This window comes from Oncorhynchus mykiss, chromosome 8, assembly GCF_013265735.2.
Source record: "Oncorhynchus mykiss isolate Arlee chromosome 8, USDA_OmykA_1.1, whole genome shotgun sequence".
Lineage (NCBI taxonomy): Eukaryota > Metazoa > Chordata > Actinopteri > Salmoniformes > Salmonidae > Oncorhynchus > Oncorhynchus mykiss.
This window is the reverse complement of record NC_048572.1, coordinates 3,871,899-3,886,578: the sequence shown is the minus strand read 5'-3', so window position 1 is coordinate 3,886,578 and position 14,680 is coordinate 3,871,899. Positions and strand designations below refer to the sequence as shown.

Below are 14,680 nucleotides of genomic sequence, written 5' to 3'. Positions count from 1 at the left end.
ACTAAACCCAGCGGCTAACTCGACTACTACTAAACCCAGCGGCTAACCCGACCACACTACTAAACCCAGCGGATAACTCGACTACTACTAAACCCAGCGGCTAACCCGACCACTACTAAACCCAGCGGCTAACCCAACCACTACTAAACCCAGCGGCTAACTCGACCACTACTAAACCCAGCGGCTAACCCGACCACTAAACCCAGCGGCTAACCCGACCACTACTAAACCCAGCGGCTAACTCGACTACTAAACCCAGCGGCTAACTCGACTACTAAACCCAGCGGCTAACCCGACCACTACTAAACCCAGCGGCTAACCCGACCACTACTAAACCCAGCGGCTAACCCGACCACTACTAAACCCAGCGGCTAACCCGACCACTACTAAACCCAGCGGCTAACCCGACCACTAAACCCAGCGGCTAACCCGACCACTACTAAACCCAGCGGCTAACTCGACTACTAAACCCAGCGGCTAACTCGACTACTAAACCCAGCGGCTAACTCGACCACTACTAAACCCAGCGGCTAACTCGACTACTAAACCCAGCGGCTAACCCGACCACTACTAAACCCAGCGGCTAACCCGACCACTACTAAACCCAGCGGCTAACCCGACCGCTACTAAACCCAGCGGCTAACCCGACCACTACTAAACCCAGCGGCTAACTCGACTACTAAACCCAGCGGCTAACTCGACTACTAAACCCAGCGGCTAACCCGACCACTACTAAACCCAGCGGCTAACTCGACCACTACTAAACCCAGCGGCTAACTCGACTACTACTAAACCCAGCGGCTAACCCGACCACACTACTAAACCCAGCGGCTAACTCGACTACTACTAAACCCAGCGGCTAACCCGACCACTACTAAACCCAGCGGCTAACCCAACCACTACTAAACCCAGCGGCTAACTCGACCACTACTAACCCAACCAGTAAAAACGCAGTCCTTTGGGTGGTGTTCTGTTCTTGATACACACGGAAAACTGTTGCGTGTGAAAAATCCAACAGCGCTGCAGTTCTTGACACAACCGGTGCGCCTGGCACCTACGACTATGACTTTGTTTTCAACGATGGCCGTCTGACTGAAGTAAGTAGTGGACAGTAGAGCAGTAGAGTTGTCAGGCTACATACACCATAGACATATAATCTACACACCACGGAAGTCAGCTCAGTCAGCAGTACATTTTTCATTTTAGAATGTTAAGTGTTAATGCAAAAATCATATCACACCCGAATCGATTGGTTCCTCTGATCAAACCGAATTGCAGTGAATCGTTTCAAAACTAAAACTTGATAATTCCTGTATCATATCGGAGCCTATGTATCTAGATCGATATCGTCTTGAAATGGAAAGATGCACATCCCAATGACCACCCCTCCTATGGAAAGATGCACATCCCAATGACCACCCCTCCTATGGAAAGATGCACATCCCAATGACCACCCCTCCTATGGAAAGATGAGACTCTCACAAACACGACGGTGTTCTTTGTTTTTTGCGTAAGACACCCACAAATGTCACGGGACATTGTCTGAAGTTGGAACCGCCGATCTGTCAACTTCTGTGTGTAGCGTCCAACCGGTTTGGGCTGCACACGAACAGTCGTTTTCCTCTAGAACACCCACAAGCCTTACGTACATATGGAAGTACTTTAGTGACAACAAATAAAAAAGGACTTAGATACAGAGGTAAAGAGAAAGTATTAATAAAACTCCAGAGATCTGTGTAGGACAGACACTTCAAAACATCCTTGGACATATCTGTTTTGCCATATATGAATGTGTTTCCATAGGCTAATAGCAGTAAGGGATATATGAATGTGTTTCCATAGGCTAATAGCAGTAAGGGATATATGAATGTGTTTCCATAGGCTAATAGCAGTAAGGGATATATGAATGTGTTTCCATAGGCTAATAGCAGTAAGGGATATATGAATGTGTTTCCATAGGCTAATAGCAGTAAGGGATATATGAATGTGTTTCCATAGGCTAATAGCAGTAAGGGATATATGAATGTGTTTCCATAGGCTAATAGCAGTAAGGGATATATGAATGTGTTTCCATAGGCTAATAGCAGTAAGGGATATATGAATGTGTTTCCATAGGCTAATAGCAGTAAGGGATATATGAATGTGTTTCCATAGGCTAATAGCAGTAAGGGCAAATTCAATGTCTCATCAAATAAATAATAATAAGAAGACACAATTGCTTTCCCAACTGACCAACAGCAGACTAGATGACCCTTGGAGAGGCACTGTACAGACAGACTGCTATTGAGAGACCCTGTGTCTGCCTCAAGGGGGGCGGAACACCCTGCCAACGAGGGGCTGGGCAAAACGCCCTGCCAACGAGGGGCTGGGCGGAACGCCCTGCCAACGGGGGGCTGGGCAGAACATGTCTACAGACTGTCTACAGACTGCCTGATATTGTGTTGACGATAAGCAATAGGGATGACTGGATCATTCATTTCTATGAGGAGTTGGAAAGATGATGATGATGATGATGATGACCGTGGGGGAGCAGGGAGTGGAAGATGCAGGAGACAATGATGATGCTAGAAAGCCAGCCATAGTAACCCCCTCCCCTTTACAGCAGGTCCCGGTAGCCAACGGAACAGCCTCCACCTCCCCCTGCTCCTCAGCCAAGTGTGAGGTGAAGTTGGAGCTAGCCTTCGAGTACCTGATGAGCAAAGACCGTCTCCAGTGGGTCACCATCACCAGCCCACAGGTCAGGGGTCTGTCTGGGGTCACAGAGTTTGTGACCTCTACTGATAATAAATTAAATCTAGTGTCTCTAGAGTCACTGTTTGTGTCTCTTGTATCTAAAGCCCTGGTTTGTGTCTTCAGGCAATCATGATGAGCATCTGTCTGCAGTCGATGGTTGATGAGCTGATGGTCAAGAAATCAGGAGGCAGCATCAAGAAGGTGTGTGTGTCTGTGTATCTGTCTCTGTGTGTGTCTGTGTGTGTGTGTGTCTGTGTGTCATTTTCCTGTGTGTGTGTTATCTCTGACAGATGCTGAGGAAACGTCCCAACGGCTCCCTCCACCGTTCTGAAAGTCAGCAAGCTGTGAAATCACCCCCTCTACTGGTGAGACACAGAACTGCACGGGGCTTTGATTAGAAAATAGGCATTTTGTTAGCTTGAAATCCAGAACCTGTTTTGTGCTAACATTCCACTCCTTGTACTCTGTGTCATACCAAACATTTGGCTCGACAAGAAGTGGAATTCTAGCTAAACAGACTGGAACCCAGGCTAACAGTTGGCTGTTTGAATTGGAAGGATCGGGTGTTTAGTTTTAATGCACCTGAATTATAGCTAAACAGACTGGAACCCAGGCTAACAGTTGGCTGTTTGAATTGGAAGGATCGGGTGTTTAGTTTTAATGCACCTGAATTATAGCTAAACAGACTGGAACCCAGGCTATCAGTTGGCTGTTTGAATTGGAAGGATCGGGTGTTTAGTTTTAATGTGAACGTTCACAACACATTTCATATTGATATTCAGGCAGTTTAGAGTGTTGATTTGGGGGACTTATTTGTGGAGGAATGTGACTGTTTTTCTGGGTGATTTGTGCTTCCAATGATGACTTTTATATTTTAGTGTGTGTGTGTGTGTGTAAAAATACAAAAACACAGTCATGGGAAGCACAAATAAAACATCACAAATGACCCATATCTATAGCTAGATATAGATCTATAGATGTAGATAGGAAAGGTTTGGGTATTATGTGTGTATGTATGTTGTGTGTGTATATATGTCTTCCCTGTTAAAATAAAACAGCTTTTGAGATGTTTGACATTGTTTTTCCCTCTTGTCCTCTGCAGGACTCCCCTGACCCAGACCGAGAACAGATAGTCAAACTCTCAGTGAGTAACAGTTCTGCTTTCATCTCCAAAAGCCCTGGGTTGAATGTTGAGCCCAAAAATTACATATAGAATCATCATTATCAGTGAATCAGAATCGTCATTATCAGTGAATCAGAATCATCATTATCAGTGAATCAAAATCGTCATTAACAGTGAATCAGAATCGTCATTAACAATGAATCAGAATCATCATTATCAGTGAATCAGAATCGTCATTAACATCAGTGAATCAGAATCGTCATTAACAATGAATCGTCATTAACAGTGAATCAGAATCGTCATTAACATCAGTGAATCAGAATCGTCATTAACAGTGAATCAGAATCGTCATTAACTTCATTGAATCAGAATCGTCATTAACATCAGTGAATCAGAATCGTCATTAACAGTGAATCAGAATCGTCATTAACTTCATTGAATCAGAATCGTCATTAACATCAGTGAATCAGAATCGTCATTAACATCAGTGAATCAGAATCGTCATTATCAGTGAATCAGAATCACCATAAACAGTGAATCAGAGGATATCTATATAGTCTGCTTTAGGTGTCTGTTGCTCTTCTCTCTCTCTCCATATCTCCTCTCAGACCAAGCTGAGCTCTGTGTCACTCAGAGGGATCAGCGCCTCCAACTCGGCCAACGACGTCAGCGGCAACGATTTCCATGGCAACTACGCCTTTGAGGGGATCGGGGACGATGACCTGTAATATTCAACCTCCTCCTCCTGACTAACGCGACCCGCAAAGTTTCCAAGCCGAGCTGAGCCAGGCAGAAATGAGTTTGTCTGGTTTGTGATTGTAGCCCTTCCCGAGGGTCTGCTACCAACCATATCTTCTTGTTTGATCCTCTTCATAAAAGGCTGCATCCCAAACGACACCCTGTTTACTTACACAGTGTGGCACTTTTGAGTCCCTTTTGAGTCCCGTTGGCCATTTGGGACACAGACAAAGCTTCCATCTGTCTCAGTGGTTTCCCAACCTTTTTTGAACCGTGGCACACTTTAATGGGTGATACAAATTTATTCGGCACACGTAGAAACCACAACTCTGCACTATAATTTGTATTCTTTCTTTCTGCTAAAATAGGTCTTTAATTGTTAAAGGTTTGAGCTACAGACGAGTGGTTTTCTGCGTTGTAGAAGTGCAAACACAGACACAAGCCATGCGCCGTAAGAAATGACTGACTTTGGCTAAGCCTAATCAGTACAGTGCCTGTACTCATGGTTTTCACTGCCCATCCTCTTGTTCATCAATCAGCTCATTGTTTTTTCCCACGTTGTCAATAATATTTAGAAGAAAAAAAATCTCAAACTTGCAGTCTTAAGCTGAAAGGGGTTTAAACGAGGACATTTGCAACGTGTTGTTATTAGCATAATAATGGATGTTTTCCACTTCTTCACCACGTTCCAGACTTATATAACAGTATTCATAGATTTACATTCTTCTGTAAAAAAAAAAAATAGAACATTGCGTAATTCTAAAAAGGAGGCTCCTTTTCAATCACAAAGTGTCATTCTGCGTTTTCTTTCTAGTGTGTTTATTCTGTCACATCAGAAATCCAAGGTAGAAACCATAACTGATTTTGTTAAAAGGCTGTCAGATCTCTCTCTCTCTCTCTCTCTCACTCAGAGCTGTGTCTTCTTCAGCTGGTTCTTTTGCCTTTTGACAACCAAGACGAGACAGAAGTCCGACAGAAAGGCATTGGCACAGTGCTTATGAAAGCTGGCTAACCAAATGAGCCGTCTCTGTTTAGGAGTGTGTAAAATAAGTTGTGTTATCCATTGGAGGTACTGCTTAGTGACATTACTTAAACACACAATATAACTGTTCAAATTTGCCAAAAAAAAAAAAGTGTTTTTCAGGATCGTATTTTGAAAGGGTATATTTGTGTTATTGATCTCCCCTGTTGGAGTGAAGGTTTGTGGGAAGGTTAGACTACACAGCTTGGGCATATTTCTTGTAAGATTTATAATATAAGGCCTTAATCTTGCCTGTTGCCATTGGTCAACTTTACCAACCATTCTTTCAGTCTTAGCTAATGGGAGCTCGCCAGATGGATTCTTGCCGAAGGAGACGTCGTTTGATTGGTCGGTCAGTTCGGCTGGCACTTCCCGAACCGATCATTTTGCACAGTATTATGCCGCGTTCACGTACTAGTGGGAATTAGAAAACCTCTGAAATGGCTGACTTGTTTGTAGTTATACACGCGCTGCGTTCAACCAGTTAGCAAGTCGGACATGTCAGAGTTGCCTTGTTCTGACCAGCACTTGAATGTGGCAATATAGATGGACGACAAACATCATGGGCTTAGTCTCAAGGGCACCCTATTCCCTATATAGTGCACTACTTTTGACCAGCGGTGTAGGGAATAGGGTGCCTTTTGGGACCTACTCATAGAATATTTCCAAGGGGGTTTGTGAAACTCCCATCTGTGATTTCTTCGGGTTTTTTTTCTTTCCCTTTTTTCGTTTCAGACATTTTTTTTTTAAGGTGTCTCATAAAAGCCAAACGTATAGTTTACTAACGCATTTTGCACAAAATAAACATTAAAAAAACATGGTATGAAGTCACTTTGTATAAGAAAAAAATCATTGAACATTTACTAATACCTGTATCATCCATAGTTTATTACAGAGCCATATATTTAGAGACTTAGGCCAAATACTATGTTTTATATTGTTATGATTCTAGACATTCAGGTACATAGCATTGTATAAATATTCCCCATGTAACGTTAATGGTTTGCTAACATGGCTGCTATAGAATGTTGCAGTGTCATGTTAATGGGGTTCTAACATGGATGTTATAGAATGTTGTAGTGTCCTGTTAATGGGGTTCTAACATGGCTGCTATAGAATGTTGTAGTGTCATGTTACGGGGGTTCTAACATGGCTGTTATAGAATGTTGTAGTGTCATGTTAATGAGTTCTAACATGGCTGTTATAGAATGTTGTAGTGTCATGTTAATGGGGTTCTAACATGGCTGCTATAGAATGTTGTAGTGTCATGTTAATGGGGTTCTAACATGGCTGCTATAGAATGTTGTAGTGTCATGTTAATGGGGTTCTAACATGGCTGCTATAGAATGTTGTAGTGTCATGTTAATGGGGTTCTAACATGGCTGCTATAGAATGTTGTAGTGTCATGTTAATGGGGTTCTAACATGGCTGCTATAGAATGTTGTAGTGTCATGTTAATGGGGTTCTAACATGGCTGTTGTAGTGTCATCTTAATGGGGTTCTAACATGGCTGCTATAGAATGTTGTAGTGTCATGTTAATGGGGTTCTAACATGGCTGTTATAGAATGTTGTAGTGTCATGTTAATGGGGTTCTAACATGGCTGCTATAGAATGTTGTAGTGTCATGTTAATGGGGTTCTAACATGGCTGTTATAGAATGTTGTAGTGTCATGTTAATGGGGTTCCAACATGGCTGCTATAGAATGTTGTAGTGTCATGTTAATGGGGTTCTAACATGGCTGTTATAGAATGTTGTAGTGTCATGTTAATGGGGTTCTAACATGGCTGCTATAGAATGTTGTAGTGTCATGTTAATGGGGTTCTAACATGGCTGCTATAGAATGTTGTAGTGTCATGTTAATGGGGTTCTAACATGGCTGCTATAGAATGTTGTAGTGTCATGTTAATGGGGTTCTAACATGGCTGCTATAGAATGTTGTAGTGTCATGTTAATGGGGTTCTAACATGGCTGCTATAGAATGTTGTAGTGTCATGTTAATGGGGTTCTAACATGGCTGCTATAGAATGTTGTAGTGTCATGTTAATGGGGGTCTAACATGGCTGCTATAGAATGTTGTAGTGTCATGTTAATGGGGTTCTAACATGGCTGCTATAGAATGTTGTAGTGTCATGTTAATGGGGTTCTAACATGGCTGTTATAGAATGTTGTAGTGTCATGTTAATGGGGTTCTAACATGGCTGCTATAGAATGTTGTAGCGTCATGTTAATGGGGTTCTAACATGGCTGCTATAGAATGTTGTAGTGTCATGTTAATGGGGTTCCAACATGGCTGCTATAGAATGTTGTAGTGTCATGTTAATGGGGTTCTAACATGGCTGTTATAGAATGTTGTAGTGTCATGTTAATGGGGTTCGAACAGGTTGTTGTGTCACCCTCAAATGTCCCAACTTTCTAAACACATGGCTCTGACTTATTGTAATCAAACCTATTCCAAACTGTATAAAATATTAGATTTATCATTGTTTACAGACTTGTTGGGGGAAATGAGTTAAATGAAGTGTTTTACAAATCCCACGTCTTATTTTGAAGAACAAAGTTTTTTTTTTTTGGGGGGGGGGGGGGGTGTTGTGGAACATTCTGTTGGGTTAATTTGGTAAATTTCAATGTTTTTGGAAATAAACAATGTGGCAATCAGAGAAGAGGATTATGATGGTGTATCGTTTAAAATGGAGATTAGTCTGTATTTAAAAAATAAAGTATTTTCACCATTTTGTTAACCTTTCCACAGGATTTCTCTCAAGTGATTCCCATTTATAAGCTTCAACATAACCACCAGGCTTTTCCCTCCTGTTAACTTGTGCTAACAGACTAGAATGCATAGCCAACTAGTGAAAGTTGACAGAGGAAGCTACAGGAAGAGCCTGGTTCTCAATGACCATAGGGTTTGGACCAGGCTAAGAGAAGGATGCTGAATTAAATGGCATCTCAACCAGCTGTACCACAATGGCAAGTAAATGAATGCAAACCTATTGACTGTGCTCTTATAGGTCAGCTAGAATGGATGTATGTTCTAAATGTAAAGACGGATGTTAGATCCATTTCCTAAATGGCACCCTAATCAAGTGCACTACTTTTGACCAGAGCCCTATGGGGCCTTGTAGAAAGTAGTGCACTAGATAGGGGATATGATGCCATTTGGGACACTTCAAATTGTTCTCTTGTGAGTCCCAAATAGTGCACTACTTTTGACTATTATAATACACCATTCAGAGGATCAATATGAAGCCTATCAGGACGAGTGTCTGTTTTCATTGCTGTATTATACTGTTACAGAACATAAATAAAAATGTTTAGTCGCCAAATTCTAACAAAGTGTTTGTGTTATTTGCCTGGAATGTTGGGGCCAATTACCTCAACGCTGAATGCAATGAGCTTGTCGACAACAGGCCTTCTATTTGAATCCCGGGCCAGTTCTGACCTGAGAGAATGTCGCCCTCCTGTGTCAGCAATGGGGAAATGTCTCAGGTTTACTGCAGTCAGAAGGACCAATGAGCATAAAGAACAGGAGCATTCTAATCTCACACTGAGTGAACAAAGTCCATGTTTATTTCAAAATACTTAAGGCAATTATGAAACCACTGCATAAGAACAATAGTTACACTCAGGGACTAATGTAGGTAGTAATAATTCACGGTCCTTGTATGTTTGTTCCATATAAAACCAATTTAAAAGGAAAGATTCACCCATTTTGACTTTTTGTTGCATCTGAGCGATGTTCTGACTCAACTTGTCATACCAGCCGTATCTCTCCTGTTTCAATAACTCCGACACGAACGTCGTTCAGAGATGCACAAGAACAATGACATTCAAAAATGAGTGAATTTTTTCCTTTTTAAAATCGTTACACACCAAGACATGGCTGTAATTCTGCCAGGTTTGTGGATTGACATTTCAATTATCCTGTTTTTTTTTTTAAATGAAGGAAAATTTGCTATTTCATTTTACTGCCTGAATTGAAATGGGCGGGGGCAAAACAAACAGTTTCTATTGGACAAATTCAGGTGGGTCGAAACGTTTTGCAACAGAATCAGCGGAATGAATACACCCGTCTTCTCACACACAACATTTCCCTACACTGGACATGGGGCTTCAAACTATGTTCCATCATTTATTTTACAACCACTTTCTTTCTTTTTTACTGCATATAGTAGTAATTCACTTGATGATAAGATTTGTAAAGTTCATGGTCCTTGTATATTTGTCCCATTTATAACAAACTTAATGCCACTGAAAACGTCACATTCTTCGAGATGGGGGGGAAAAACAAAGTTTTTTATATATATATAAAAAAAATGCACTTCTAATGAGGAAATACAATCACAAAAAGCTGTATACTAATCAGATCATGCTTCAACTTTTACACGTCATCTTGGGTTCCATCTCAAATGGAAATGTTTAAACAGGGCCCATAGGGAGCCATTCCCTTTATAGTGCACTGTTTAAACAGGGCCCATAGGGAGCCATTCCCTTTATAGTGCACTGTTTAAACAGGGCCCATAGGGAGCTATTATCTTTATAGTGCACTGTTTAAACAGGGCCCATAGGGAGCCATTCCCTTTATAGTGCACTGTTTAAACAGGGCCCATAGGGAGCTATTATCTTTATAGTGCACTGTTTAAACAGGGCCCATAGGGAGCTATTATCTTTATAGTGCACTGTTTAAACAGGGCCCATAGGGAGCTATTATCTTTATAGTGCACTGTTTAAACAGGGCCCATAGGGAGCCATTCCCTTTATAGTGCACTGTTTAAACAGGGCCCATAGGGAATAGAATGCCATTTGGGATGTATCCTTGCTTCAAGTAAAAACAGACATAAGGACGTAACAATGGGCTAACTTCACAGTTAATATGATCACAGCGTTTCCAAAGCAACACTAGCCTGGTCCCAGATATGTTTGGGCTGTCTTGTCAACTCCTATGGTCATTGACCGTTCTAGTTGGTTATGAAGAAAAGTACAAACAGACCTGGGACCAGGCTAAATCCACACACCGTTAGAGCGCCTTAACGGGGCCAGGTTCAGTAGCCAGATAGAAATACCATGAATAGAGCAGACATGACTCCTTATTCTACATACATTTCTATCTGAACGTGCCCCAAGAAGTAACAGGTGGGGGAGAGGCTGGGTTGAGGGTTGTCATGGAGAGAGAGGGGGGGTGTTGAGGGTTATTACAGGGAGAGAGGCTGGGTTGAGGGTTATTATGGAGAGAGGGGGGGGGGGGGGGGGTGAGGGTTATTATGAAGGGGGGTTGAGGGTTATTATGGAGGGGGGGTTGAGGGTTATTATGGAGGGGGGGGTTGAGGGTTATTATGGACAGAGACAGGGGGGGTTGAGGGTGATTATGGAGAGAGGGGGGTGTTGAGGAGGGTTATTATGGAGAGAGAGGGGGGGTTGAGGAGGGTTATGGGGAGAGAGGGGGGAGTTGAGGAGGGTTATGGGAGAGAGGGGTGGTTGAGGGTTATGGGGAGAGAGGGGGGAGTTGAGGAGGGTTATGGGGAGAGGGGGGGTTGAGGAGGGTTATAGGGAGAGGGGGGGTTGAGGAGGGTTATGGGGAGGGGGGGGTTGAGGAGGGTTATGGGGAGAGGGGGGGGTTGAGGAGGGTTATGGGGAGAGGGGGGGGGGGGGTTGAGGAGGGTTATGGGGAGAGGGGGGGTTGAGGAGGGTTATAGGGAGAGGGGGGGTTGAGGAGGGTTATAGGGAGAGGGGGGGTTGAGGAGGGTTATAGGGAGAGGGGGGGTTGAGGAGGGTTATAGGGAGAGGGGGGGTCGAGGAGGGTTATAGGGAGAGGGGGGGTTGAGAGGGGTATGGGGAGAGGGGGGGGTTGAGGAAGATATAAGCTATGGAGGATGAAGTGGAGACTATAGAGGAGATGGAATAGCAGACTGGTTAGAGGAGATGGAATAGCAGACTGGTTAGAGGAGTTGGAATAGCAGACTGGTTAGAGGAGATGGAATAGCAGACTGGTTAGAGGAGACTATAGAGGAGATGGAATAGCAGACTGGTTAGAGGAGTTGGAATAGCAGACTGGTTAGAGGAGACTATAGAGGAGATGGAATAGCAGACTGGTAAGTGGAGACTATAGAGGAGATGGAATAGCAGACTGGTTAGAGGAGACTATAGAGGAGATGGAATAGCAGACTGGTTAGAGGAGATGGAATAGCAGACTGGTTAGAGGAGATGGAATAGCAGACTGGTTAGAGGAGACTATAGAGGAGATGGAATAGCAGACTGGTTAGAGGAGACTATAGAGGAGATGGAATAGCAGACTGGTTAGAGGAGACTATAGAGGAGATGGAATAGCAGACTGGTTAGAGGAGACTATAGAGGAGATGGAATAGCAGACTGGTTAGAGGAGACTATAGAGGAGATGGAATAGCAGAGATGCATACCTAGTTAATAGAACAACTGAAATGTGGGTTGTAAGGCATAATGTAAATGAAGTTAGGATATATACGGCACTGTTGGTATGCGTTGGGGGGGGGAAAGAACAGCATATGGTGGACAATGCAGGCGGCATTTAGTTACGGACGTTAAAGTAGAACCCTCATCCCAGTCCATTCATCTGGCAACACAGCAGCAACCGTCCTTCACCCTCCTTTCTGTCCAAAAGGCATCAAACATGTCCACTAATAATCACCATGTTCTAGAATTGTGCATGATTCTAATCAAACATGTCCACTAATAATCACCATGTTCTAGAATTGTGCATGATTCTAATCAAACATGTCCACTAATAATCACCATGTTCTAGAATTGTGCATGATTCTACATAGCAGCTGCAGAGAAATCATTGACAAAAACAACAAACAAAAAAATCTAGGATTTTGCTGGTAGTTTTAGCTGTCATTTCCCATGTTCTGTGGTACAGCTCTGTTCCTCTCCTATCTGGACATATACTGCATCACCGCCTCTTCCTCTTTCCTCTGCGGCTGTCCCGCCACCCTTTCTTCCTCATCCTCTTCCTCACCCCCCTCTTCCTCACCCCCGCCGGACATCTGAACTTTGACCCAGCCGTCGGTGGCGAGGCCATGTTTCTTCTGGTGTCGTTTGTAGTTGTCCCAGTGTCCCGTGGTGTATCCACACTGCTGGCACTTATAAGGCTTCTCTCCCGTGTGTCTCAGCATGTGTCTCTTCAGATTCATACTCTGGTTACAGCTGTAGCTACACACCGCGCACTGGAACGGCTTGGCGCCCGAGTGGACCCGCTGGTGACGTTTTAAGTTAGCCAGGTTCCCACAGGCGTAGTCACACAGGTGGCACTTGTACGGCTTCTCGCCCGTGTGCACGCGGTGATGGCGTTTCAGGTTGTCGAAGTGGGCGGAGGCGTAGTCGCACTGAGGGCACTTGTACGGCTTCTCTCCGCTGTGTGTCTTCATGTGTCGCGCCAGGTGGTTGGGGTAGTGGGTGAGGAAGGGACAGGCACTGCAGGTGTAGACCTTGTCCCCACGCTCTCCGGGGCTGTTGGGGCCAGACGACTCCTTGGTCAGCATGTCCAGGGTGCATTTGGCACAGATCTGTGCAGTGGAACCGTCCTCGTCCTCCAGGGGGGTACCACAGAGACGACAGGTAAAGGGGAATAGCAGAGGAAGGAGAGAGTCTCTGTGTGTCTCCTCTGACTTCACTCCCACCACAGGTCTGACTCCAGACCTAGACCCAGTCAAACACCTTCCTAAAGTCCCAGCCCCGACCCTAGCCCCAAGTCCAGGCCCCTCAAGAAGTCTTGGGGGCTGTTGCTCCAGTGGTGGTTGTAACCTTAGTCTGCTGTAGCGTGGCAGGTAGTCTCTGTTGTGGAGGTTTAGATCAGACCTCACCACTTCTGAAATCAGAGCAGAGGTGGGCCAAATTAGTCATCACACACACAGGGTTTTGGTTTAGTTTGACTATTTTCTACATTGTAGAATAATAGTGAAGACATAAATGATGAAATAACACATATGGAATCATGTCGTAACCCCCCCACCCCCCTCAAAAAAGTGTAAGACAAAATCTAAATATATTTTATGAGATTCTTCAAAGTAGCCACCCTTTGCCTTGATGACAGCTTTGCATTCTCTCAACCAGCTTCATGAGAGAGTCACCTGGAATGCATTTTAATTAACAGGTGTGCCTTGTTAAAAGTTCATTTCTTTCCATCTGATTGGCTCAAACGCATTAAGTTGTGTTGTGACATGGTAGGGGTGGTATACAGAAGATAGCCCTATTTGGTAAATGACCAAGTCCATGTTATGGCAAGAACAGCTCAAACAAGCAAAGAGAAACAACAGTCCATCATTATTTTAAGACATGAAGGTCTGTCAATGCGGAAGACTAAGAACGTCTCTTCAAGTGGTAAGATGAAACTGGCTCTGAGGACCGCCACAGGAAAGGAAGACCCAGAGTTACCTCTGCTGCAGAGGATTAGTTAAGAGTTTAGCAGCCTCAGAAATCTGCAATTAACTGCACCTCAGACTGGCAGCTTCATTAAATAGTACCCGCAAAACACCAGTCTCAACGTCAACAGTGAAGAGGCAACTCCGGGATGCTGGCCTTCTAGGCAGAGTTGCAAAGAAAAAGCCATATCTCAGACTGGCCAATAGAATTCAAAAAGATTAAGATGGGCAAACGAACACAGACACTGGACAGAGGAACTCTACCTAGAAGGCCAGCATCCCGGAGTCGCCTCTTCACTGTTGATGTTGAGACTGGACAGAGGAACTCTGCCTAGAAGACCAGCATCCCAGAGTCACCTCTTCACTGTTGATGTTGAGACTGGACAGAGGAACTCTGCCTAGAAGACCAGCATCCCGGAGTCGCCTCTTCACTGTTGACGTTGACTGATGTTTTGCGGGTACTATTTAATGAAGCTGCCAGTTGAGGACTTGTGAGGCATCTGTTTCTCAAATTAGACACTAATGTACTTGTCTTCTTGCTCAGTTGTGCACCGGGGCCTCCCACTCCTCTTTCTATTCTCATTAGAGCCAGTTTGCGCTGTTCCATGAAGGGAGTAGTACATAGCGTTGTACGAGATCTTCAGTTTCTTGGCAATTTCTCGCATGGAATAGA

At 44.0% G+C, this 14,680-nt stretch overlaps 2 protein-coding genes across 5 annotated transcripts in view; one reads left to right on the top strand and one right to left on the bottom strand.

The window, feature by feature from the left end:
* Positions 1 to 6,746, top strand: part of LOC110529264 (sorting nexin-17) — a 79,518-nt gene extending 72,772 nt beyond the window's left edge. For 2 of the 3 annotated variants that reach the window (XM_036984583.1, XM_036984580.1), the window contains 5 exons: positions 2,603 to 2,737; positions 2,857 to 2,934; positions 3,024 to 3,098; positions 3,836 to 3,877; positions 4,465 to 6,746. In XM_036984583.1, coding sequence (XP_036840478.1) covers positions 2,603 to 2,737; positions 2,857 to 2,934; positions 3,024 to 3,098; positions 3,836 to 3,877; positions 4,465 to 4,584 — 450 coding nt within the window. In that variant the 3' untranslated portion in view covers positions 4,585 to 6,746. The remainder of the gene's footprint in view (positions 1 to 2,602; positions 2,738 to 2,856; positions 2,935 to 3,023; positions 3,099 to 3,835; positions 3,878 to 4,464) is intronic. The other variant, XM_036984582.1, reaches the window with a different exon arrangement.
* Positions 6,747 to 11,347: 4,601 nt separating this feature from the next.
* LOC110529263 (zinc finger protein 513) overlaps positions 11,348 to 14,680 on the bottom strand; it is a 30,586-nt gene continuing 27,253 nt past the window's right edge. For both annotated transcript variants that reach the window (XM_021611377.2, XM_036984579.1), the window contains one exon: positions 11,348 to 13,454. In XM_021611377.2, coding sequence (XP_021467052.2) covers positions 12,520 to 13,454 — 935 coding nt within the window. In that variant the 3' untranslated portion in view covers positions 11,348 to 12,519. The remainder of the gene's footprint in view (positions 13,455 to 14,680) is intronic.